The sequence below is a fragment of the Purpureocillium takamizusanense genome, chromosome 8, assembly GCF_022605165.1.
Source record: "Purpureocillium takamizusanense chromosome 8, complete sequence".
Classification (NCBI taxonomy): Eukaryota; Fungi; Ascomycota; class Sordariomycetes; order Hypocreales; family Ophiocordycipitaceae; genus Purpureocillium; species Purpureocillium takamizusanense.
In genome coordinates, this window is record NC_063075.1 from 1,307,252 (window position 1) to 1,329,790 (window position 22,539).

Genomic DNA, 22,539 nt, shown 5'->3' on the forward strand with positions numbered 1-22,539 from the left:
TGAGCTGATAATGTATAGCAGTCGATTGGGCACATGTCCGTCGGTAGGCGTCGATCGAACATGTCAACTTTTCGAAGGGACCACACTACCTCCTCGCGGGCACGATGGAAGTCAAGCCCGAAAGCAGGCGCGCATCATCTCGAGCGGTCATGGGTCTCAACATAAACGGGGCTCACGGCACGTAGCAACCCCGCGATGTAAAACATTGAACGACGAGCAAACTAGTTGGATGTCACAAGAGAAGCCATGTCGTCATCACGCATCCACTGCCAACGGGACGTTGAGGCCCACGATCCGTGGTACGTAGTCGCGACAGCATCTCAGCACACCAAGGCCTTCGTGCAGATGTCCACCCGGTACGGTTTCAACCGGGGCAAGCCACGGCAAGAGGAGCCCCGGCAGGTGAAGTTTATTTGCGGCGCACGGGGCGCTGCAGGCTCGCCGGTACTGTCAAAGGGCCAGTCGGAAATCGTTGGCGACTGTTGAGACCGGCGACCGGAGCCGCCAATGTCGTCATCGTGGTGGTTCGGAGAACCCCTGCACGGCCACCGAGCCCCACCTGAGCCACCTCCAGTGGCCGCGGGGTCGGGCGGTGACGTAGGTTTGCCTCTCCCTTTGCGCGATGCGCAGTGTGGCGCTCAAGACAAGGACGACGACTTCACGTGGGACCACTTGGGCTTGGGGCCTGCCCCTTGTGGCTGGGATGCCTCCTGTCGCGATGGAGTGTGCCATTCCACGATCTCGATCTCGTCTATATAAAGATCCGACTCTCCCACGTTCAAGACTTGATCTCACCTCATTACCATCATCCTCATCTTCATCACAACAACTACAATACACTCAAACACACTTCAAGACCTTCCAGTCTACTCAACCACACGTTCACAATGGAGAGTGCCAAGCAGGCCATCAACTACGTCTCTGAGACCATCCAGGGCGCCGCCTCTGGTGCCAGCAAGGAGGCCAACAAGGAGGTCGCCAAGGACAGCAACGTCAACGTCGGCACTCGGTAAGAGACGGACCCCGCGAGAAACAATGTCGAGAAGTGAAGCCCGTTCTAATATCTTCACAGCCTGTCTGCCGCCAAGGACGCCGTTGGCGACAAGGTCGACCAGACCACCCACGAGAACAAGGCTGAGGCCCACAAGCAGTACGCCAAGGCCTAAGTGCCATACTACGTCGAAGCCAGCGATTAGGCATGGAGTTTGGCGATCGGAAACGGTCCAAGACCGCGGTCGGATCCGTCACATGTATACCCTAGATATTATCACAAATTAATGGAAGTGTAAAACACATCCCATGAAATGGTGTGATGTGGTGCGCGACGCCAGCCAAATTTTGCCAAACGATCATGAGCCATGTATAGAGTCAATGATGTTCTGTCGCCGAATTGTTGCACAGCATTCGCCATTGTTGCCATCAGACTGCTTTTATTTGGCAGGGTTGAGAGCCTCTAACTGTGCCAAGTTGGAGAAATATGGATAGAGGCGTCTCCTCGACTAGTACAACCAAGCTGTCAAATCGATTCTTGGTGGTTCGCCAGGTTGGGGTCGATTGTCCAATGGCGCCATGACGGTCCCTGGCAGGCACAAATTTTGGCCACTCAACATCCGAAGTAGCATACTTGGTAGCTTGCGACAGTTTGCGCATCACCAGATATTGAAAGAAGCCCATGTGCGGCTGTACGTTGCCTCATGGCTAAGCCACAACCACCAGATCGCCGCGCTACGAATCGGCAAAGTCGCCATGGCAAAGAGGCCATTTTGTCTGCATCGCAGGTAGAGAGTGGCGAGCATCAAGTGTTTCGTTATAGAAACGCGCGGATACTCAGGGGAGACACCAGGGGCGCGCACTTGGTATAACTCAGCTTGCAGCCCTGTCGATAAGGCTGTCCAACAACTCGTGCCATTGCGCCCACGCTGTCACAGGCGGAAACCCGGAGGCGAGGTCCGCGATGCAGAGGTGGCGGGAAGATTCAGGCGGGGCATGGCTTCGGCGATAACGCGGCGCTATCATGAGATATGTATCGCGCTGCGACGCGGCCACGCCGAGTGACTTGCGGCAGTTAACGGCGCTTGTGGAATGGGAACCTGCCACCTTGCCCCAAAACGCTGGCTTGGCTCGCTCGGCCTTTGCCACGAGCCCACGACGAATTATGCCGGCTTACGGGCGGACGCGGGTAGGCGAGAGGGCGCAGCACGCACCCCGTCAGCGGAGAGGAGCGAGGATTCGAGTGCTGACAAGATGGCAAAGATGGAGAGCACCGAGGCGATGAGAAGGGTATCTGCGCGGCAGCTCTTGCGACCGAAGACGAGCTGGGCTGGGGTGGCTTCCAATCGCCACCGCCAGGGACGGTTCCAACAAGGAGCCGACAACAGACGGGACCGGCAACAAACGGGTCGGCAAAGACGGGCAGGGACCCGGCGTGGGCGCACGGGTGTTTTAAGAGGCTCGCGTCCCGGGCCTGTTGGACGGCTCAGTGCGTTTGATGGCCGCCCCGTACTGTGCTGTGTTCGATGCGGTGCAGACGGCACCCATCTGCAGCCCTGTACGTTGGGTAGCAGGTCTCGACCCCCTCGAGTCATCCACTCTAGCCGCACCGGGCCCGCCGAGTGCCCTTGGCCGGAGCCTCTGCGACCAATGGCGGAGCGGCTCTGTGCGCTCCCTCGCTGGCAGATGCCTGAGCAGGCGCTGGGCCGTGGGGGCCTCCCTCCGCTGGGCACTTCCACTGGGCGCGCTTCTGTCCTGGCATCCTGGCAGTGGAGGGTGAAGACGGGTACTGAGGTACTTGATCGAGGCAGGGAAGGTAGGCAAGGCATGAGGTACTAACGTACCCACCTACCCACAGGCGCACGCCGCCCAGATCCTGCGACCGTTGCGTTGCGCCGCTCCATGTGCGGCATCCAATGCACTGTGTCTGCCCCGCCGTCCCAGGCTCTTCGCCTTTTTACAGCTTACAAATGCACCTTTCGCTCTCATGCCATCGCCATCCTCCCTTCCCGCCCGCTGTGTCCCCCGCCGCCACAGGCGATCTGACTGCTGAAACCGTAACTTTCATCTGGCTCCTTGACAGACAACCCTTGGAACCGGCGGCGGAACCGACTAGAAGCTGTCCTTTCTCATTTCTTCGTGACTCAGGCACCAACTTTTCTTCCTCCTGCAACGTCTCGCCTCTCCAGCCCCGGCAAGGTAGACTGCTCGCTGGCCAAGGACCCTGAAGTGCGTCAGCGCCCCCGTCGCCTCCTCCTCCCCAACCCCGTCCTCGCCCCCCCGGGTCAACCATCGCGTTCCTGTCAACGCTTGACGCCGTCTGGCTTTCGGAGCTGTCCCTTGATTTTATTGCTGCCGCTTCACCCGAGCATCAGACGTTCGTCTGTTCGTCGGCTTAGGCGACGTGACAAACCACCAGCATTCCTCGTCCCACCCTTCACGGACCACCCGCCACCGTTGTCGTTGGCGCCCTGCCGTGACGACATTGCCACTTCACCATTCTCGCGCTGCGCCTCGACATTTCGTTACTGTCCCTTCCTGCGCGACCCTCTTGACTGCCATCTGGACTGCCTCTACTATTTGGCCTCTTCCGCCTCCCACGCCAGCTCGCACACATGGCTTCGACGGGCGATGGAGGTGGCTCGCTGCCGCCAAACTTCTTCCTGACCCCGCACCAGCAGAACCTGCTCTTTGCTGCCCTCAACGCCAACAATCCGCAAAAGCCGGCCCCAGCGGCCTCAAATGGTCTCTCGCTGTCCCCTAACTCCTTCAAAGGCTCCCCAATGCAAAATCTGGATACTAGCGGCTTCCAGGAGAGCCCCTACCTGGACAACTATGATTACGACTTTGGCGACTCGAGCTTCGACTTTTCCTTTGCGGGCGGCGACCAGCCTCAGATGATTGGGGACGTGCCCGGCACCGCCGGGACTGATTCAACCGAGAACGAGTCCAACGAGAAGAGAAGCCATCCGGACGATGAGGAGGGTGATACTAGTCCGGGCAACGATTCCAAGCGTCGCGAGAGCAACGACAAGGCTCCCAAGAAGCCCGGCCGAAAGCCGCTCACATCCGAGCCTACTTCAGTAAGTCCAGTCGTAGCAGACAACCTTTGGTCTCGTCCCACTCCTAACGTTTCGGCGTCACAGAAGCGCAAGGCTCAAAACCGAGCGGCGCAGCGCGCATTCAGGGAGCGCAAGGAAAAGCACCTCAAGGACCTCGAGACCAAGGTGGAGGAGCTGGAGAAGGCATCGGAAGAGGCAAACCACGAGAACTCCAAGCTCCGAGCGCAGGTGGACCGCATCACGTCTGAGCTCAACCAGTACAAGCAGCGGCTCGCCGTCATGTCCAACGTCAAGCAGCCGGTACCCCGCGAGAAGGTGCCCTTTGGAAGCGCAGCTCTCAACAACTTGAGTGATGTCAGCTTCCAGTTTGAGTTCCCCAAGTTCGGCGCCCTCCCGGGTCCTCCTGTCGCCAAACGACAAACGCAGCCGTCGCAGCCAATCAGCCCGCCACAGGACGGACAGACGGCTAGCCCCGCCCGCAGCCAGAGCAACGATAGCAGGTCGCCGCAGTCGGCTCAACAGTCAATGCATGACGAACTTGCCAATTTCTCTGGCATCTTCACCCCCTCCATGACCAGCTCGCACCGGACGGGCTCAAGAGCGAGCCTGGAGTCGGCACATCTCAGCTTCGGCGGGGGCGGGGGTGGCGCCACGAGCTCTCCTTCGGCCTCATCCAACTCGAACGCTGGGCCGAGCTCATCATGTGGCACGTCCCCAGAGCCGTCAAATCAGTCTCCGATGGGCTTCAAGCCTTTGGAGACGCTGACCACTATTGGCGAGGAGCAGCAGGCCGCGTCCACTACGAGTGGCGACCAGCCATTTGCTCAGTTTGCCAACGTGGACATCGGAAGCCCTAGCTTTGACTGGCTTGCCAACCAGAATGGCGGCCACTTCGACCCTCAGCTATTCGGTGACTACCGCGAGCCGCAGGACAACATCCTGGCTAACCCCAACCTCGATGACTTCTTCAGCGACGCTTTCAACGCAGACTTCTTCACGCCGTACAACATGCCTGCGACGACCAAGACGGCACCGAAGAAGAACCTCATTGACGAGATCGATGCCCAGCAGAACTCGCTGGACGATGAGCCCCCAAAGAGCAACATGAACTGCAATCAGATTTGGTACGACAGCTTGCCGGTAGATGTTGACCCGACTAGGCCACTGACACGCAGTGACAGGGAGAAATTGCAGGACTGCCCCAAGGCCCAGAGTGGCGAGTTTGACTTGGACGGGCTCTGCTCGGAGCTCACCAAGAAGGCCAAGTGCTCGGGCAGCGGCCCGGTGGTGGGCGAAAAGGACTTCGACACCATTCTCAGGAAGTACATGGGCAAAGACGTATCCACCGACTGCGTCGCCAACACCCTGGGTATTTCCGTCAAGCAGGAACAACCCAACGGGGTTTCCATGCCGTGAAGCAGAAACGGCGTTCCATGCGGTGATGTGCTTGACGGTGTATTCTAAGGGCGGAGTCTTGACGTCTTGTCTGGTTGGATGTGCGGGGGAGGCAACGGAAAACGAAAGAAGGATGACGGCGTTGAAGCATCAGAAGGATGGAACGTGGCGCATTGCTCTTATTTTTCTGTCTTCTTTGTCCAGCATTCGTGGGTCTGGGCCTGGGAAGACTCATTGTGTCCCTACCGTCGACCGAGAGCCCGACTTCCCCGCCCGCTCCCTCCTCTGGACCTCTTTTTTCTAAGTACTCATTCTGCACCCGGTCCTCGTGGACAACAGTGCGTGAGGAACCATGATCAAACGGTGGTCGCGCGGGCGTGCTGCTGGACACGACGATCTGGTTGACAACCGCAGCCTCTTCTTTGCTATTCTCTTGGGCGCTGCGCTGTTTTTTTGTCGCGTTGCGGGAGCATATTCGGTGTACATCAGGGACCAACGAGGTCAAATTCAAGGCGGGAACTCTTGTCAGCATCCCATCTCCACACATGCCAGTGTACCAAAGAAGAGAAGGGGGGCTTGCCTGCCGCGATTTCGTGTCAAACCGCCGCGCCTCGTGCATGCCCATACATACATACGTACATACATGCATACATACATGCATACGTACCCGTGAGCCCGAGGTGGGAGTCACAACCCTTGCGTCGCCGTGGTTCTCCTCTCCCTTGGCCCCCAATCCACCCCTACCCTGCCGCACGCTCTCTATCTGGGGCACGCAGGGAGAGCTGCACCATGGGTCCAGTGCAGCTCGACAGGGAAAGGTGGGGAGGAAAGGGGAGAGAGAGGGGACTTGGAGACCTCATTTTCACCTCGGACGTACATACACACGGAGGATGAGGAGCAGTATGCCATGCATACATGCATGATACGTAGACAAGGAACGTGTCGACCTGCAGACGTTGCCCAACACTCTTGCACTTATCAAACCCAATGTGTCCATTCGCTGGCCGTGATGGCTGCTCGTGCCCTATATGCCCGGCAGCAGTAAAAGATACTATATGCAGTGGCGCCATATCCAAAATGCAAACTTTGTCCCACATCTGCGACAAGCAGGTGCAGCTCGGGCGTGCGGTGCCGAGTATGGTATGGCCGTCGCCTCCGTCTTCATATACACACACCGCTTGGGCCGGTGTCCCTGTGTCTCGCGATGATATCCCAGTCGTCGCGGCTATGCTCTCATTACCAATGTTGTTGAAAATCCGTCACTCCAGCTCATTCTCGTGGCTGCCCAGCCTGGTTGATTTCGGTGCTTTCTACATCCAGCGACAGACCGTGCTGATGGTCCTCCTGTCCCAGGTCCGCTAGCTGATGACGACTCTCGCACCCTCCTTGCCGAGAACGCCCCGCTCTTTGGGTTTCGGACTGTTGTTGCGCCCCTTTTTGCTCTTCAAGAATCCAAACATGCCCCCAGAGCCTTCGTTCTTGGGATCAGCCGCAGTGGCAGCGTCGGTTGGTAGAGTGGCATCCTGACGTGCTAGCTCTGACCAGCTGCCGCCGCCATCCAGAGTTACCTGGACGCCGCCTGTTGGGCTCGTAATGCGGTTGCTGGTAGGTGGCAGCTGGCGCGACAGATACTGGCTCTGATACTGCGGGGGCGGCGGGGCAGGCCTGGACGGTCGGCTCTTGTTGCTGCTGTCGATGTTGGAGCCGCGATCCAACGGCGGGGACTGGAAGGTCTGGTTCCCGTCGCTCCTCGCGGGTATAGGGGTTGCCGTGTCGGTTGTTAGCGCCTGTGGTCCATTGTTGACGGTATCAGTCTGACCAGGGCTCGGCGTGAGGCCTTGAGTAGCCTCCGTGATCCTGGAAGACGAGTCAGCCAGAGCCCCGAAGCGGTCTGAGCTAGTGACGTACTTTTTGTACGCGGCAACAGTGTAATCGAATGGCCGGAAGTCCTTCTCAATCATCCGATATAGCTCGTCCTCTCGAATTTCCTGATCTGTCGCATCCTCTTTTAAGCGCTCGCGAGGTTTTTGTCTCCGAGCGCGAGCCTCAAGGGGAGCTTCCTCCAGCAATAGTTCTTCCAGGTCGTAAGTCGCATCAAAATTGGTCTTATCAGACGAGGGGACGAAGATCGGCTCGAAACGTTTTTGCTCCAACAGATCGAAGTCGAATTCCTTGAAGAAGTCATTGTAGATGAAACTTTCCCACGTAGATCCCAGTCGGGTCTGCGGATTGGGGTCTAGGGCGGCGCGGATGGCGTATAGGCAAGTCAGCGAGACTGGGGGTTGCGTGACCGGGTACTTGGGGAACGTCGTCAAGATCTGCTGGCTCAACGTTGACTCGCTGTTGCCGTCGAATGGACGCTGCATACAATTAGCACCAAAAGTCCATCATACTGCCCAGCAGAAATAGGCTGGATAGTGCACTGCCGCGAGCACCCCGAGCCGCTCTGACGCACCTTGTTGTAAATACACTCGTAGAACAGGACGCCGAGAGACCACCAGTCTGCTCGGACATCATATCCTTTCCCTGAGTACACTTCCGGAGCCAGGTATGCCAAGGTGCCGGACTTGCTGGTAAGAATCCTGCCCGGGATAATATCGGATGCGACATTCTGCGGACATTAGAGGAGGCGAAATTAGAGGGGCGGGGGGCCTAAGGCACTCACAAAGTCCGTCAAGTGGACATGACCGTCTGCGTCGAGCAGAACATTGTCGGGCTTGACATCGCGATGAATGATGCCTTGACCGTGAATGTACCGCAAGGCGCAGCCGAGCTCGGCGATCCAGAAGCGCACAGCCTCTTCTGTGAAGGTCTTCCTCGATATGTGGAATCGGAGATCGCCGCCACTCATGAGATCAACCACCAGGTACCTGTAACACAAGTTTCAGCCATCGCTAATGTCGACGTCGCTCGAAGGAGCGGGAGCGGGAGAGGCGCACATGTACTCGATATCCTGGAAACTGTACCGCAAGTTGCAAATGAAAGGGTGATTTACGTGCTCAAGCATCCGTCGTTCGCGGATGATGTTGCGCACGCTCTCGGATTTGACGACTGTTTTGCCTCGCATCAGCACTGCATATCCTCGGCAGGAACCTCGTACACCGAGGAGCACGCGGCCCGCTGCCCTAGTGCGCCGTGTCCAGAGAGGCAAGGCATACCTTCATCTTTGCGGATGTACTTGAGCGCGAAGGACAAGTTGGTGTCCTTGCGCTCGACAATGCGTACTTTGCCAAAAGCCCCGCGACCGACGACTCTCAAGAGGCGGAAGTGATTGAGGTTTACTGGACGAAGAGCCCACGATTAGCACTCTTGTCGTGTCGCACGGCCCGTTCAGAGGTGGGGCCCGAGGGAAGGGGACGAAGGCTCGCGACAAATGCACGTGCGGGTTTATCGTGAAGTTGGCGAAGATGTGCCTTCGCGAGTCGGCCGTCAAGGGCCAACCCAAGCCACGCGAGGCAAAGTGCATGAGGTTAAACGTACCTTCACCAGTGAGGTCGACGGGCTTTCCTTGGCCGTTGCCCATGATACCGACGGCAAGAGTCGCTGGGCGAAATGGGGGGAGTTTATCGCGGACAGAGGCCAAGAAGCATGCTGGTCGACGAGCCGGGTGGGTTGGCGGGGTGCTTCGCTTTTTACAGAAGGCGCCGGGAGTGCAATCCGTTCCCTATCGTGTCCCAAGCCGGGAGGCGCTCGCGGGGTGCGTGAACGGCGTACGGGGGTGGTCTAGAGGCAGCACGCTGGAGTTCCACGACGTCGCTGACGGTGCGAGAGGGGCTGGAGGCCCGGGCAGGAGGTCGAATCCGGACGAGTGATCCTCGGCGACGGACGCAGCGCAATTGCGCAGCGAGTCAAGAACCTGAGGCCACGGATGGCCGTCGAGCGGAATGGACTCGACACGAGAGGCGGAGCGGCGTGAGCGGAGGGACGGCGGAGGGTGGCAAGTCGTGCGAAGACGGGCGCGGGATGAGGTGGAGGTGGAGGATAATGACGATGCTGGCGTGCAGTGAGAAAGGACGGTAGGCTGGCGATTAGCGACCTTGGCAGGGTCAGGTTGATGTAGGTGGTAGTACCAATTTACTTGGTGGACGACGCAGTCGCTCCAGCCAAGGAAGGAAATTTAGTGCTCGAAGGGAAACGGGGCCAGCTAGAGGCAAAGTCGAAGGGGAAACGACCAGAGTTGATGAGGCCGGGTCCGGGACTGGGAGATTTGCCGTGCAGGGCCCTGAGGGACACTGAGATGGGGAGAGGGCAACAGGGGAGGGGGGGGGGGGCGGCCAGTGGATGAGACGGACGGGGTGGCTCGTGTCAGTCAGTAGTTACTAAGTCAGTGCCCGGAGGGTGGGCAGACGGGCGCGGGCTACTGCTGGTGGCTGCTGCTGCTGCTGCTGCTGCGTTGTAGTCGTCGTCTGCGTTTTGTGCTGTTTACCTCCGACTGTCGGCGACGCAGGGAGGAAGAGACGAGGCGCAGATGCAGGAGTCAGGACGCAAGATTCAGGCCCGGTCGGCTGGCGAATGCAGGCGGCGGGCGTTGGGGGAAGTTGGGTGCGAGCGACTGCGTGACGGGACGGGGATGGGATCCATCCATACCCAGGGCAGACGGGCGAGGCAACTCAATTATCAACGAAAAGGCGACCCTGCTAACGGTACCTAAGGTAGGTACGAAGGCAGGTACACGAAGTATCAAGGTACCTGATGTAGGCAGAAAGGCCCTGGATAACGGTGGATTGGAGACGACGAGGCCGACGAACCTGGCTGGGTTGGACGGGTGCGGGAGAGGTAAGGAAGGTCCTGACGGCACCGAGAACCAGGGGCAGCCTGGAGGTGTTTGTTCATTGAGGTCGGCACGTTGCAGGTCGTCTCGCATTCCCCTTCCTTACCTTACGAGAGAGCCTAGGAGGTAGAGAGGTACGGGTGAAGACGCACGCGGTGGGCGGGTGATTGAGGTGAAGGCCAGGTGCCGCCCAAGTGGCGGGCCATGGCAGGCGGTAATTGTAAGGGCGGGCTCATTCATGGGCTGCCGTCAGGGCACACTCCCCCAACATGTATCTTCCTTCCCCTCTGTAAGGTTCCAGGTTCCTCCGTTCCCTCTGCCCAGACAGTGTTAGCGACCGCTGTTGGCAGTTCCGTCTCCAGCAGGCGTCATCCAGTCCCAACCAATCCACCTCACTCGCCCAGTGGAGCTGCAGCGTCTCGCTGGGCCCGTCCGTCTCCTGTCACTCACAGGGAGGTTCTGCCATTGAGGTTGCCCGCGCACGCAGAGCCATGCATGTCGTGCCTGACGACCTACGTGTGGCGGCGGCCGCTGCACGTAGGCCACCTACCGTAGGTAGGCATAGGGGCCACCGCCCACCCCTCCCCGCTCGCTGGCGTCGGCGCATCGCATCGCATCCACCACGCTCACATGCATCTCATTCGCCCGGTGCGTGGCTCGCCGCCCGTCCCTCGTGGGCAGCTGCACCGAACGCCGGCGCCCCATCTCGACGTCGACTGGAACCCGGGAAGCCACTTCCAGCACCACCTCCACCACCACCACGCACCCACCCATGCTCGCCACGAATGCACGCAAACCCTCCTGGCGGCGCCAGGCGGCCAGGCCAGGGACCCCCCCCAGGACCCCCCCCCCATGCCCCCTTCCCCCCCCGCTGGGCCAGCCACTGCGCGCTTTGCCTGGCCCTCTTGCTTGCCAAGCTTGCCTTGGAAAACGCCGCCCGGACAGGGACCCACGCTCCCACGCGAGAGGGGCGTGGCCCACCATTTTGGCTGCTCTCCTGTGGGTGGTGTCGCCGCCCGATGCGCTGAGTGAGTGTGTTAGCGTGGTGGGAATCTCACAAGCGTCGGTTGCGCGATCCAGCCTGCCATGGGGTGGCCATCCGCCAGCTTTCCCATCTTCTCCAACAACCCGTTGCCGTTGGCCCCATGGTCGTACCATGGCAAAACCCTATCTCCAGCGACCAGCCAGCCAGTGCAAGTCGTTGGTCCCGCGATCTGTACCCTTCGCGTTGACAGCCGACCTCACGTGGCAAGCCCTCCATGTTGGTTCTGACAATTCACACGTATGTACGAAGTACAGTAGTGTAGCTACGAGTAATGACGATGCTCCGGTTCGAGAGCGAGGAGACGGTTCACTCCGTGACTTGCAGTGCCCCAACGCCGTTTCGCTTCCATCCTGGAGTCCCGTTAAGCAACTAGGCAAACGCGGCCCATGTGTCCTGCTTATACAAAGTAGATCTGCGTCATGGTTGTAGCCGGCTCCAAGCCAGTGATAAGGTCTTGACCAGACCGTGAGAATAGACCCATTACTCAAGCGTCAGCGGCGTGTCTGTCTGGTCGGTCCGGCACATGACGCCAGGCAATCGCTCGAGTTTGCCGCAACATCGACTCGTGGCATATCTCACCAGACCGCCAACTCGCGGGCCCGCCCACCATTCCAAACACCGCAACAGGTCCTCATTTTTGCGGCGACAAACTGATCCGTGATGCTAGTGCTCAGCACTTGTCTCGTCCGGCCTGCCGGAGCAGCGGGCATGTGTGGAGTAATGGGCTTCGGCGTGGCCGGAGCGGTCTGGGCGGTGGCTTGGCCCAGGGATCCAGTCAAGACGGCGGATGTGGAGATGACGGCAAACACGCGCTACAAGCGCAAACGTCCCGAAACCGCAGAGTCAGACAAGTTCACCTTGCTTTTAGACTGGCGGTTGGCTCCCGAGGTTCGTCAGCGCCCCTTGACCTGGTCGTCGTGCTTAGTCGTCATGTCGTCTCGAAGCGATACTGCTTCATCTAATCAATGTTCGGCTGCGAGCACCCAGTGTACAGCTAGCCCCGTACCGCACCGCAAGCCATAGGCTTGTCCTGTTTGGTGACCCCCGTCGTCCCTACAACCCCTAGATATGCGGCCGAAGCTGGCATCTGTTTCTTCTGCGGTCAGCGTCCAGCGTCAGCTGGGCTCACTGACATGCGGCACTGATATGGCTGGCGATCGTTCTTGTCAGCACCGATGCTGTCCTCCTTGTCTGTGGCTGGATGTCATCCTTCTTGCGCCAAAGCTATGGTCAGCCGCCGGTTGTCGGGATCCGAGGGAGGGAGGGCTGTAGACGGCTTTGGCTCGTTCAACACCACGAACTTGGATTAGCAATCAGTCTGGAGGCCGTGTCGCGGGCAGACATAGACCAGAAGCTCAGCCGTCGATCCGGGGTCAGTCAGGTGTCTGCCACACAGGTACGAAGTACGACATCGAGTGCCCAGTACTGCAGAGGCCCTCCATCCGTGGTCCGTTCATAAGCTCGAACCGCAACTATGGTTCGTGGCGTATAACTCGTCCGCTGTGTATTCGTCCTGTGCCGCAACCTGGCCCGAGCTTGCGACAACAGGCGCCTGTTCACCTCAAGTTTGGTTGCCGGCGCAGTGCCGTTGACGCCGCTATCATCGTCGTCGTCGTCGGCGGCGGCGGTGGCGGCGTCGTGCTCATGAGATGGCCTGTTTCCATGTCGTCGACTTGTCGAGTAACACAACGTAGCCCCCCTGTGGTCTGCCCCAGGCGTGGCTATCGAGGCCTGAAGCCACAGCTAGTGAGCGTCCTCGGCCGGGTCAGACGTCCAGGCTGAGAAGCAATCCCTGCTGACCCACGTGTCGCGCCGATCCCCGTTGGCCATGGCACGACACCAATGAAAGCCCCCTCAACAAGCCCCTCATCCCTCCAGGCGCCTTGAGGTACGTCTTGGGATGACGAGCGTGCGTGTTGGATGGACATTGGCGCTCTCGCCACTCCGCGCCCCCAGTCCCCCGCTGTCGAGGAGTCCCTGCTCTCCCCCTGTCCATGGACCAGATTGCTGCATCACGAGGCTTGTCTCAGCGCCCCGCTGGCGGGCCATTGTCACCAAGGGACGTTGTCGGCGCCGAATTGCGCCCTGTTGCTCTAGCCGGACCACTCTCCAAGGGCACGATGCACACGGGGACCAGCATGTGCTGCGTTGCCGTCCGATTTTGAATGAGCCTGCGCCAGGTTCTGCGGGCTCACCTGCGACGGTGTCGTTGCTCATGAATTGGCGCGAAGCCCCTTTCTCCCAACTTGGCTCAGGCTGGATGGATGGTGGACTGCCTGGTCGCCGCAGCCCACAGCGTTTTGGGACATGGACACGGCATCGTGGCCCGTGGCCCGTGGCCCGAAGCCCACTTGCCTTGCTTGGTGGCAGGCTGGCAGCTCTTTCCTTCTTGCGCGGCGTCTTACATCTCACGAGGTTGCACGTAGTTACCTACCAAGGTACCGTCCACTGCTGTTCAATGCCGATGTCCAATTGGCCAGTGAGGCAGTTAGCGATGGAGGAAGGTGCGTCGGGAGCTTCGAGCCAATGAGTAGGTACCTCGCAGGCAAGCCTTATTACGCCTCCTCTCTGTGAGCGCCATGAGTGAGGCGCCAGGACCCGCGCCACTGTGAATGCATTGGAGTGGCCGCCGCCGGTGGCGCCCCGGCAGCTGTTTCGATGCCCTTTTGCCCCGTTGGCTCACTCCCACCACTTCGTCGTCTTCCATAGCTTCCAGTTACTAGTCGGTGTGCAATGATGCCGCACGGCTTCCAGAGCTTCCAGAACCGTGGCGCCGTCCGCCGTCAGCCATCCGCCACCTGCATCCAGTAAGTATTATTGCTTCCTGCACCCAACCACCGCACTGCCGGAACTTCCATCGCGCTGCCCTACCGCGACACATCACCAACCAACAACGGTCCTCGCCGCAATGGTTCCAGAACGCACGCGACGACGTCGTCAATGCTTGAATTGCCCTGCGACGACCGAGATACGGGCCCGTCGCGGATACGCGGGGCGGGGCTGTCTGAGCGCCCTGCCAACGTGTCATCGGCCCGCCCACGGAACGTCGAAAGTTTAAATCGTCGTTGTCTCTCTACTAAGTTACTACGTGTGAATGCGGCAAACGTGGTACAGCACGGAGCAGCTGCGACTCCGGGCACATGTGAAGGCCACCGAGGTCAGTAGGGTGCACCATGCAACAAGGGTTCGAGCCCAGCTGCATCACATCAGATACAAGTTGAAGTGGCGAAGCAAAATTGCCGAATCGTTTTGCCGACAGCCAGCACTGTCGATCCCACGGGGAGAATGCCTGAGCGACGGGCGGCAGTTGCCGCGACATACATGGGGATCGACTCTGCAAGCACATTGACATTTCACGATCCACCCGAGACATTGACGCACCAGGTCCGAATCAATAGCGTGGACTACATGACTACGTACCTCACATCAGCTCGCTATCTCGCCAATGGAGCGACCCAGCCAACAATTATCCATTGACATGATAGCGACGGCGGGGTTGCCTTGGCACCTGTGCTGGTCGAGTCTTGCGGCCGTGCACAGTGACTAGTATGCGGTCGAGATCACCATGCCCTCTCTCACCTGGGAGACGAATTGGCTTTCAGCCTTTGCTGATTTCTGGCAAGGCTCGTTTGATTCTGCAGCTATTGTTTCCCGTAATTATGGTCTGCTCCTCCCATGCCCTCCTCGCTCTGGCGCCTCTTCTCCTTGCCCATGAGTCCACTAATGAACCACCGAGGCAGGTAGGGCGCCAGCTCGTTGTCATTCTGAAGGCCTTCAAAGTCGATGATGAAGGCAGACGTGTCGAGGTATCGCTTGGCGAAGGTTTCCCAGACTTGCTTCTCGATTGTCGACCCCTGTAACGGTCTGGGGAAATACGGATCGTTGACCCTAGCCGCCTCTATGGCCTGGACTACACCAGCCAAGTCCATGGTGATAGGCCGGACTTGGTCGAAGTCGAGCACCCAGAGATCAGTCACACGCTGGAGGAAGTCAGGGAATCCCCGCGATGACGGGCCCGTGTACTGTTGTTGCTCCGGGATGCCAGCCGCCCCTGCGACAGCAGGTCCCGGCTGGACTAGCCGGACCCTGGGCCTGGATCCTCCGAGCACAAACTCGACATCTCGCGCATCCGTCCGGGCAGACCAGTGCATGATTGCAAGAGCTTCACCCATTCTCCGAGCTATATCAGTCGCGTTGATGTCCAAGTCCTGCATGTGATTGAGATGCAGCTTGAAATTCCTCAGAGAGAAGAAGCAGGTTTCGTTGCCCTGCATTGACCCCAGGTAGGGCCTTACCAAGCAGTCCTCATTGGCTCTACTCAATATGGCCAACTCCTGAAGATACGGGCGGCAAAACCTCTGGATGAGGGCAAATCGTGTCACCAAGGGGAGAGGAGAGATACGCTCCATGGCCAGCACAGCGCACGGCGTGTGGCATGTCTCCCCCACACCCAAGGCGAGGCGTTGATGTCGTTCCCAGAATATGACGTCGGCCTTGGGCACGAAATAGCCACAGCTTGGTATCTGAAACCGCGAAGACCCGTGGAGGGCGAAACTCTGCGCGACCTTTGTGTGCATGCGATAGTCGTTCCATAGATCCGACCCGTCCTGATTCTTGGCCAGTTTGAACGCGTACGGCTGCCCTCGCTCGGCAAAGATGGCGCCGCAAGCACCCGCCCCAATCTTGACGTATCCTTCCTGTCTCGGGGAGATGTTGTCGTCTGTATCGCTTGGGAAGAGCGCCGCCAAACGCGCCGTGACCCGGTCATCGATGGCGAGAAGATCTTTCAGTCTGATGGACGGCGTCACCTCTGATGTCCAACACGGATCCGGGAGGGTGCGACGGAGTAACACGGCAGCAAAGCCATCAACGTTATCCGGGCTGGTCCGTACTCGGCCACGCGCGAGACCTCGAGGCTCGAGCGCGCCAGTTTCGTCGGCCTCTTCTGCTCCGTCACCACTGCGCAGGTACCGGCTGGGATCGAAGGCATTGGGTCCGTACAGAGCATCCTCGAGGGTTCTACTCGGTACAGGCAACCAGTGCACGTGTTTCTTTCCCGACCGTACCATATCAATCAAGGTGAGCCGCTCGAATCAAATGGCAGATCGTCCCGAACAAGAAGTTGCGTTAAGTTGGCGAGTGGTCGCGGGTTAACTCGCATGAATGTAAATGTTGGCCGATAAAGCAGGCGACCGTAGCCTCAGGGGCGGCAGAAATATATATTGAAGCCATCGCAGTCTCGGACGCAGCAGAAGACGGTCGTACTAGTCGGATAGAGTCTAAACGGCGCGGCGTGAGCAAACCTTGAGACCACGGCAATCACTCTTTCAAGAGATGTACGAAGTAAAAGCGTACGGTTTTGTCTCGTGCCCAACGAGGGCTCCTGGTACATCATCGGTGTGAAAAGGAGCGTCGCTTTTGCAGCTTGTGAGCATGCCGTGAACTTGCTTTGTTGGGTACCTACATACCTTGCTCAATGGACCACCATCCCTTCCAGCCGCAAAAGCCAGGGGTTGACGGTGTCGTGGTGCGTCGGCGGCGTCACTGGCGGCGACGCCTCCCGATGGCGATGGTGCTGTGCGACGCTGCACATGCGCGCGCGCGCACGCGGCGCTCGGGAGGCGGCTGCCGGTCGGCCATGTGTGATTAGATGCGGTAGCACGATGACGGTTCCATATTGTTTCTGTCACTTGCGGCTTCGCAAGCCCCGCTGGTCGTGCCGCGGCCCCCAAATGTCTCAGGTTATACACATGTACAGTAAGTATGTCGGAGCATATGCCGCCTGGGACAAGCTCACGCCGCCCCTTTCCTTCATCTTGATCAATTTTCACGGACAAGGTCGGCGGTGGGTGTTGAGAAGCTCGCGGAATTCCGCTGTTCGTTGGGGAGTCGGCCATCCCTGACGCTGGGGTCATCTCGGGCGGGCCGCCCTTCGAGAAGGGGTATGCGAGGTCCGAAAGCTTAAAGGTTTGGCGTTGGTTGAGGTTGATCTCTTTCTGGAAAGCGAAGGTATATACATGTACAGATGGGAAATACTTCGTTCGTACTGTTGACCTGCAGATTGTGGCACGCACATCATGCAAATGGCGGCAACACTCTGTATGGGTTCGCTTTAAGAAGCTATACAAGAAGATCCGCCTGCCAGCGTATTTCGGTTTATTGGTTGATTTGGGTTCTTCTTCTTCTTATTTTCGAGTGTCTGGCTGTAGCCCCGAGTTGCAGTTCTGGGCGTTCGCGAATCGCGGTCTATCAGATGCGATCGCTGATGGTGGTCGTTGCGGCTGGTGGTCCATGATTCATGACGTCAACGCGGAAGGTCAGGTCCGGCGCTGTGCCTGAGCGTCATCATGACTTATAGAGCAGTGTGAAGCGCGTCGTCCATTGCTCACCACGCACTTTACTTGTCGATGTAGAATCTTTCCTCACGCCAATTGAAACCCCGAAGAAAGAAGCTATGAGATACACGAGTCACCATTCTGCCGCAGCCGCCATGTCGCTCTCCCTGCTGCGAAGCGCCCGTGCCCCCCGCCGGCCGTTCGCTGTCGCCGCAGCTCCCGCCGTGGCAGCAGCACCACATGCCCACGCGCAACAGCACAACTACCACATGACGCCGCACCGGGCGCTGCCCTACAAGGACGCACAGGACCGCGAGACTCTGCGGCCGCGGACGGCGGAGCACACGTCGACGGGGCGGGACGACGACGTGGCCGGGGCGCACCCGGACGCGGCCTTTAACCCGGACAAGACGCGGCCTGAGACGGAGCGGCGCGCGGCCGCGGCGGAGCAGGAGGAGGGGGGGGAACAAGGACAAGAACAAAGGCGGGGGGGACGACGCGGCGGCGATGGTGAGAGCAGTGCGAGCGCGGTCGAGGGCACGGGCGCGAACCAGGAGCTCAGCAAGCCGAGGGGCGACGAGCGGTCCAAGGCGGACCGCGGTGCTGGGCAGGAGGTGCGCAAGGGCGGGAGGAGCGGCGGCGGGAGCCCGCCCAAGCATGGCGAGGTCGGAGGTGGCCGTCGTCGCTGAAGGACTGGGACAAGTCTGGAGGTAAAACCTACCTACTAAGCTGGCAGAGTACCTACTCACCAACTACTTGCTTCGCCTTTGTCGGTGTTGGTGATGGTGACGGACAGCAGGGCGAGACTAGGGCGGCGCGGGAGCTGGTCACTATACTACAAGGGCACGGAGACTAGAGTGGAAGAACACTGTTACCTATACTGTACCTAGGTTTATTGCAAAGCAATTGGAGCGCAAACATTGATGGCGACTTGCAAGCGATGTCAACCACCGCCGGCACCGTCACTGACGAGGGCGGCTCCGATTCGAGCGCTTATAGTGCAAGGGGAAGAAGACCCGGGGCGCCCCTCAGTGGAACGACGGCTCCCCCACCAAGTTCCACCTCGCCGCGCGCGGGGCCTCCTCCACTAACTCCCGGCGGACAAGCAGTTCCCGAACCACCGTCATCACCCATCAGGCCCGCCTGCCCGGCAGCCCGCCCGAGACGTGCATGCGTCGGCAAATCACCTCGCATGGAATCTCGAAACATGAATAGATTCGAGCCGGCCGGGTGCGGGGTGGGCGGCACCCGTCCGCCGGAAGCACTCGTATTACTGGTAGACCGGGTGTTGCCTCCTCCAGGGTGACCCTCCTCCGATGCCCGGCAAAAAGAAAACGTCACGCGTCGCCTCCGGATATCAACAACCTTGCCCCCTCCTCCCCACGACGACCTCATCGAACTTGCCTGCTGCATCGGCTCTTCTAGACTCTCGACTGTCTTGTCACGGCGTGCTCATCCATTCTTCCTCTCCCATCTTCTCGCTCACATCACACCATGGCGCCATCAAGACCGTACGACGGCAAGTTGGGCATCGTTACCGGCGGCTCACGAGGTTAGTTTAGGAAAGAGAGACAGACAGACAGGGGAAGAGAGACCAAGTTCCCAAGCAGGACCTACGTGACTGACCTCGTTGGCACAGGGATTGGCGCCGCCGTAGCTCGCCGCCTCGCCGCCAAGGGCTGCAACCTCCTCCTCGTCTTCACCTCCGAGTCGTCCAAGCAGCCCACCGACCAGCTCTGCCACGAGCTCTCGTCAGCGCATCAGGTGCGCTGCTCCTCGGTGCAGGCCGACCTGGCGGGACCCGAGGCCGCGGCGCGCAAGATCGTCGACGCCGCGCAGGGCTTTTTCTCGACGTACAACACGTCGGGCGACCTGCAGGTGGACATCCTCGTTAACAACGCCGGCGTGTCGTCCAACCAAGCCATGAACGACGCCGCGCTGGGGCCCATCGTCGCCGACGAGTTCACGCGCGTCTACAACGTCAACGTCCTGGCCCCGCTGCTGCTCACCCAGGCCGTCGCGCCCTTCCTCCCGCGCGACCGCTCGGGCCGCGTCGTCAACGTCTCGAGCGTGAGCTCCTCCATCGGGTACCAGGGCCAAAGCGTCTACGCGGGCAGTAAGGCTGCCATCGAGGCCATGACGCGCACCTGGAGCCGCGAGCTGGCCGAGCGCGCCACCGTCAACGCCGTCAACCCGGGCCCCGCCTGGGGCGACATGTACGCCGAGGCGGGCGAGCGCTTCTGGCGCATCAACCAGCCCTACGTCGACGCCGCGCCCCTGGCGAGCTACAGTGGCGAGAAGGCCGTGCTGGACTTGGCGGGCGACGACGCAGAGCGCTTCGACAAGACGGTCCGGGAGGGCATGGGCGGGCGAAGGCCCGGCTTCACTAGCGAGATTGCCGGCACCATTGACATGCTGTGCTCGGCCGAGGCGGGCTGGACGACAGGCAGCGTGGTGTGCGCCAACGGCGGCATGAAGATGTCGATAGCATGAGAGAGAGGAAGGGGGCTTACGGCAAGTAACGTTTTTGGCCATGTTCTAGTTTTAAATGTGTAATGCTGCCTGGCATCAGAAGAATGGAAAAGAACAAAAACAGCTCATAATACATGAAGACCCGCCGTGCGGTGCCGCCGCCCCTTCTCCCACCCCCTTGGCAAAGGATGCCTTCCCCGTGGGTATCCAGCCGCCTCATCAGCCACCCATGAGGTTGGTCGTCTTTCAGTGGGGGCATGACTTGATCTTGCCGAGCGTGGGTTGCGGGGAGTCGGACAGCAGCATCAAGCCCGTGACGGCCCCGGCCTGTCCCTCGGCGAAGGTGTCGTAGCGAGCGGCGCCGACGACATCGTCGCCGCACGCCTTGCCGATGATGCTGATCATGGCGCGCATGGTTGCGCCCGACGCCCACGTGCGGTTGACGCCCTTGTACACGAAGGAGACGACGTCGCCGTTCTTGGCGTACATGGCCTGCTTCTCGAGCCACACGCCGTTGCCGAGCTGCTTGGCCAGGTCGTCGACGGCTTGCGTGGCGTTGATGCGGTCGATGTGGTTGTCGCAGGCGCAGTACGCCGAGATGGTCATGTTTTGCGCGGAGCGGCGTTGGTGATCGCCGCCGCCGCCGCCGCCGCCGCCCTTCTTGCCGTTGACGGAGGGGTTCGCGAACCGGGAGAGCGCCGACGTGATGACGCCCGGGGGCGGGGGCGTCCCGACGACGCGCGCGTGCACCTCCTTGCCGCGGGCGTCGAGGGACATGGCGTAGATGCCGTCCGCGAGGTCCCGCGGCACGTTGGGCCGGTACGAGCCTTGTTGGCCGCCGCGGGGGAAGCTCAGCGCCTGGCTGAGGGCGGCGAGGCTCGTGACGAGGGCGAGGACGAGCATGGTGATGATGATGATGATGATGATGATGATAACAACGCCGATGATAAGGAGAAAGAAGCGAGCGAGCGAGCCACCGAGCCACCGAGCACCGAGTAAGGCGTAAGGAGTGAACAAGTACTGGTGTGCCTTTCGATTCGGCTGAGGGAGGCAAGGATCGAGTGTAGGCGACAAGCAGTAATCACGGGATGGAAGCGAGGAAACGGGACGTTTTATATATATGGAGTATACTGTATTATACTCCAGATGCCACCTGGATAACTACCTTACTACAGACCTACATGCTCGCAAACGCATCCATGCGCGCACGCGACGCCAAGAGACCAAGCCCTCGCATGAATGCTAAAAACAACGGTCTCCATCCCAGCATGCCGCCCGCAGAGTTCCTGCATGCGCAGCTGCTACTTTTGTTTTTCTGTTGCAATCCGACAGATGGCGCAACAATTTCAGACGCCTAGAGTCAGCCAGAAGAAGTAGGGGGGCAAAGGGTGTCCGCTACTCTATGGATGGCAGAGGAGGCAACGCTAGCCCGTTGGATGAGCCACGCAGCACGGGAAACATGCAAACGCAGGGCCAGCCCACGATGATGCGTCCGAGTTGAAACAAAACAAAGGCCAAAAGAGGGAGAGGGAGGGAGAGGGAGCAGCAAACATGGAGTGGGACAAGGGAACGCCTCCCCGGGCTCGAGGACCGGATGGGGGTCCCTGCGGGCCGATACGAGCGGGCACGGCACGGCGGCGCATTTCGAGTCTTGTGGGGGGAAGGGGGATCTGGAGGCTGTAAACGTTATGTGGAAGAGAGTTGGATGAGTTGGAGATGCTGCAGCCTTTTTGCCGTCTGGCCGGTGCCTCTCAGTGTCCCTTGCGATCTGTTCGCGACACCATGAAACTCGGAGGAGGGGGGCCCCGGGGGACGCCGCATCGTGCATACACGGCATGTACGGAGTACGGAGTGCTGTACTCGGACGGCGGGTACCTGTGGTGGTGGACGGACCCCCGTTTGTTGGCTGCAGTACCTACTAGGTAGGTATGGGTGTAAGCCTCACGTGTTTCGACTCCTTGGGACTCGGCTGCGATTACACCTACTGTTGCTGCATGACTGCGTGGGCGGTCAGGCTGGGCTTGAGGGGATGACCTCGGGCTGAATTAAAAGATTCGATGACGTTGCAGCTCGAGAGAGTCGTTCGGCTGTGGTACTTGGGTGGTATTTATTTGCCAGTGTGACTGCCGTATGTCTGCTGGGGGGTTTTGAGATCAGGAACCCAAGATCGTGCCTACGGCTCCGCCAGTGATTGGCCTCGAATGGCTCGTCTCCCTGCCTATCTTGGCAGGTGAAGTTCGGTCGGTTGTGCGGTGCAGGTGCCGTGCCGTACCTCGGGGCTCCCATCAATCAGCGACAGGGCATGCTGTCGGTGCGTCGTTGGCGGATTGTGGTTCGCTCCGGCGCCCTGACGTCTCCCGCCACGGCAGGGATGCCTCCCGCTGTACCCTGGCCCCGCCCTAGTGCCTTATTGAGGTCAAGTCCCTGGAATGGATGTCCCCCCCTCCCCGTTTCAGCGAGGCAGCTAAC

The 22,539-nt window shown here is 59.8% G+C and overlaps 7 protein-coding genes across 7 annotated transcripts; 4 read left to right on the forward strand and 3 right to left on the reverse strand.

Moving 5' to 3' along the window:
* The first annotated feature begins 793 nt into the window (after positions 1 to 793).
* Positions 794 to 1,320, forward strand: GRG1_2 (Glucose-repressible protein). The gene is made up of 2 exons (XM_047990046.1): positions 794 to 1,009; positions 1,073 to 1,320. The coding sequence occupies exons 1-2, from the start codon at positions 888 to 890 to the stop codon at positions 1,164 to 1,166; spliced, it is 216 nt and encodes a 71-aa protein (XP_047846052.1). The 5' UTR covers positions 794 to 887; the 3' UTR covers positions 1,167 to 1,320.
* Positions 1,321 to 2,933: 1,613 nt separating this feature from the next.
* On the forward strand, positions 2,934 to 6,402 carry YAP1 (DNA-binding transcription factor yap1). The gene is made up of 2 exons (XM_047990047.1): positions 2,934 to 4,073; positions 4,137 to 6,402. The coding sequence occupies exons 1-2, from the start codon at positions 3,606 to 3,608 to the stop codon at positions 5,466 to 5,468; spliced, it is 1,800 nt and encodes a 599-aa protein (XP_047846053.1). The 5' UTR covers positions 2,934 to 3,605; the 3' UTR covers positions 5,469 to 6,402.
* Positions 6,403 to 6,417: 15 nt separating this feature from the next.
* PKC1_2 (Non-specific serine/threonine protein kinase) lies at positions 6,418 to 10,442 on the reverse strand. Its single transcript, XM_047990048.1, has 8 exons — positions 9,518 to 10,442; positions 8,928 to 9,468; positions 8,606 to 8,728; positions 8,387 to 8,498; positions 8,113 to 8,317; positions 7,903 to 8,058; positions 7,356 to 7,807; positions 6,418 to 7,304 (listed from the first exon to the last, which is right to left on the reverse strand). Exons 2-8 carry the CDS (start codon positions 8,968 to 8,970, stop codon positions 6,806 to 6,808), a joined length of 1,590 nt encoding a protein of 529 aa, XP_047846054.1. The 5' UTR covers positions 8,971 to 9,468; positions 9,518 to 10,442; the 3' UTR covers positions 6,418 to 6,805.
* Positions 10,443 to 14,886: 4,444 nt separating this feature from the next.
* On the reverse strand, positions 14,887 to 18,427 carry JDV02_008450 (uncharacterized protein). The gene is made up of 3 exons (XM_047990049.1): positions 16,732 to 18,427; positions 16,619 to 16,678; positions 14,887 to 16,542 (listed from the first exon to the last, which is right to left on the reverse strand). Exon 3 carries the CDS (start codon positions 16,330 to 16,332, stop codon positions 14,905 to 14,907), a length of 1,428 nt encoding a protein of 475 aa, XP_047846055.1. The 5' UTR covers positions 16,333 to 16,542; positions 16,619 to 16,678; positions 16,732 to 18,427; the 3' UTR covers positions 14,887 to 14,904.
* JDV02_008451 (uncharacterized protein) lies at positions 17,672 to 18,443 on the forward strand. Its single transcript, XM_047990050.1, has one exon. It carries the CDS (start codon positions 17,718 to 17,720, stop codon positions 18,285 to 18,287), a length of 570 nt encoding a protein of 189 aa, XP_047846056.1. The 5' UTR covers positions 17,672 to 17,717; the 3' UTR covers positions 18,288 to 18,443.
* Positions 18,444 to 18,702: 259 nt separating this feature from the next.
* On the forward strand, positions 18,703 to 20,391 carry LXR4 (L-xylo-3-hexulose reductase). Its single transcript, XM_047990051.1, has 2 exons — positions 18,703 to 19,150; positions 19,238 to 20,391. The coding sequence occupies exons 1-2, from the start codon at positions 19,093 to 19,095 to the stop codon at positions 20,089 to 20,091; spliced, it is 912 nt and encodes a 303-aa protein (XP_047846057.1). The 5' UTR covers positions 18,703 to 19,092; the 3' UTR covers positions 20,092 to 20,391.
* Positions 20,194 to 20,973, reverse strand: JDV02_008453 (uncharacterized protein; the record flags this gene model as incomplete). Its single annotated transcript, XM_047990052.1, has 1 exon — positions 20,194 to 20,973. The coding sequence occupies one exon, from the start codon at positions 20,971 to 20,973 to the stop codon at positions 20,317 to 20,319; it is 657 nt and encodes a 218-aa protein (XP_047846058.1). The 3' UTR covers positions 20,194 to 20,316.
* Positions 20,974 to 22,539: the final 1,566 nt, after the last annotated feature.

Excerpts from the sequence above, each read along its gene's own strand:
- GRG1_2 (XM_047990046.1), top strand. The coding sequence starts at position 888 with ATGGAGAGTGCCAAGCAGGCCATCAACTACGTCTCTGAGACCATCCAG. Across the intron at positions 1,010-1,072 it reads AACGTCAACGTCGGCACTCG|CCTGTCTGCCGCCAAGGACG; the intron begins GTAAGAGACGGA and ends ATATCTTCACAG.
- YAP1 (XM_047990047.1), top strand. The coding sequence starts at position 3,606 with ATGGCTTCGACGGGCGATGGAGGTGGCTCGCTGCCGCCAAACTTCTTC. Across the intron at positions 4,074-4,136 it reads TCACATCCGAGCCTACTTCA|AAGCGCAAGGCTCAAAACCG; the intron begins GTAAGTCCAGTC and ends TCGGCGTCACAG.
- PKC1_2 (XM_047990048.1), bottom strand. The coding sequence starts at position 8,970 with ATGGGCAACGGCCAAGGAAAGCCCGTCGACCTCACTGGTGAAG. Across the intron at positions 8,499-8,605 it reads GTACATCCGCAAAGATGAAG|TCGTCAAATCCGAGAGCGTG; the intron begins GTATGCCTTGCC and ends GAGGCAAAACAG. Across the intron at positions 8,059-8,112 it reads ATGTCCACTTGACGGACTTT|AATGTCGCATCCGATATTAT; the intron begins GTGAGTGCCTTA and ends TAATGTCCGCAG.
- JDV02_008450 (XM_047990049.1), bottom strand. The coding sequence starts at position 16,332 with ATGGTACGGTCGGGAAAGAAACACGTGCACTGGTTGCCTGTACCGAGT.
- JDV02_008451 (XM_047990050.1), top strand. The coding sequence starts at position 17,718 with ATGAGATACACGAGTCACCATTCTGCCGCAGCCGCCATGTCGCTCTCC.
- LXR4 (XM_047990051.1), top strand. The coding sequence starts at position 19,093 with ATGGCGCCATCAAGACCGTACGACGGCAAGTTGGGCATCGTTACCGGC. Across the intron at positions 19,151-19,237 it reads CGTTACCGGCGGCTCACGAG|GGATTGGCGCCGCCGTAGCT; the intron begins GTTAGTTTAGGA and ends TCGTTGGCACAG.